This window comes from Lactuca virosa, chromosome 5, assembly GCF_052849685.1.
Source record: "Lactuca virosa cultivar CGN04683 chromosome 5, Lactuca_virosa_CGN04683_v6, whole genome shotgun sequence".
Taxonomy (NCBI): Eukaryota; Viridiplantae; Streptophyta; class Magnoliopsida; order Asterales; family Asteraceae; genus Lactuca; species Lactuca virosa.
This window is the reverse complement of record NC_136430.1, coordinates 351,442,680-351,443,499: the sequence shown is the minus strand read 5'-3', so window position 1 is coordinate 351,443,499 and position 820 is coordinate 351,442,680. Positions and strand designations below refer to the sequence as shown.

The 820-nt window shown below is 38.4% G+C and overlaps 1 protein-coding gene across 1 annotated transcript in view; it reads left to right on the top strand.

The window, feature by feature from the left end:
* LOC145113407 (uncharacterized) overlaps positions 1 to 584 on the top strand; it is a 1,320-nt gene extending 736 nt beyond the window's left edge. The window contains exon 1 of the mRNA XM_079049505.1: positions 1 to 584. This exon is cut by the window's left edge and continues 736 nt beyond it. Within this exon, the coding sequence (XP_078905631.1) occupies positions 1 to 584 (584 nt within the window).
* Positions 585 to 820: the final 236 nt, after the last annotated feature.

The following is an 820-nucleotide window of genomic DNA, read 5'->3' as shown; positions in this document are numbered from 1 at the left end:
AAAATCACGGTCACTCAGAATCCTCTGAAAATCATGAAGATCAAAAGCAAAAAAGAAAACAACGCTGGCAAAGAGATCTCTTAAATATTCAATGCTACCGATGTGACAAGTATGGTCACTTTGCTTCAAGATGCCCGAACCGAATAAAAAATCATGAGGCTAACCTTAATCAGACACATGAAGGAGATACAAATCATGAAGAAGGGACGTTCTTTATGATGAATACGATTCAAGAAACGGTGTTCTTGAATGAAGACAAATGCATCCCTCCAAAAGTTGAAGCAAATGCCGATGAAGACGGAATTTGGTACTTAGACAATGGTGCGATCAACCACATGACCGACAACTACTCTTATTTTTCTGAATTAAATATGAACATAATGGGTAGAGTGAGATTTGGAGATGGATTGTGTGTTAGCATTAAAGGAAAAGGGTCAATTTTGTTCGAAGGGAAAAGCGGTGAGCAAAAATTAATGAAGGATATTTATTATATCCCATCACTTCGTAGCAATGTTATTAGCCTCGGACAGTCTACAATAGCCGGTTGTGATATTCGGATGCGATGTGATTTCCTAACCATGTGAGATGGAGACGGAAGATTACTTATGAAAGTCCTGAGAAGTGCAAACCGACTCTACAAAATAAAGTTAAAAGTTGGAAAACCACATTGCTTACAAGCCAAGTTTAATGAGGAGTTATGGCACGCGCAACTTGGCCACATTAATTTTGGTGTGGTAAACTTGATGCACAAGCTAGCTAAAGGGGTAACAACAATCCAACATCAAGACCAACTTTGTGAATCTTACATGGTTGGAAAACA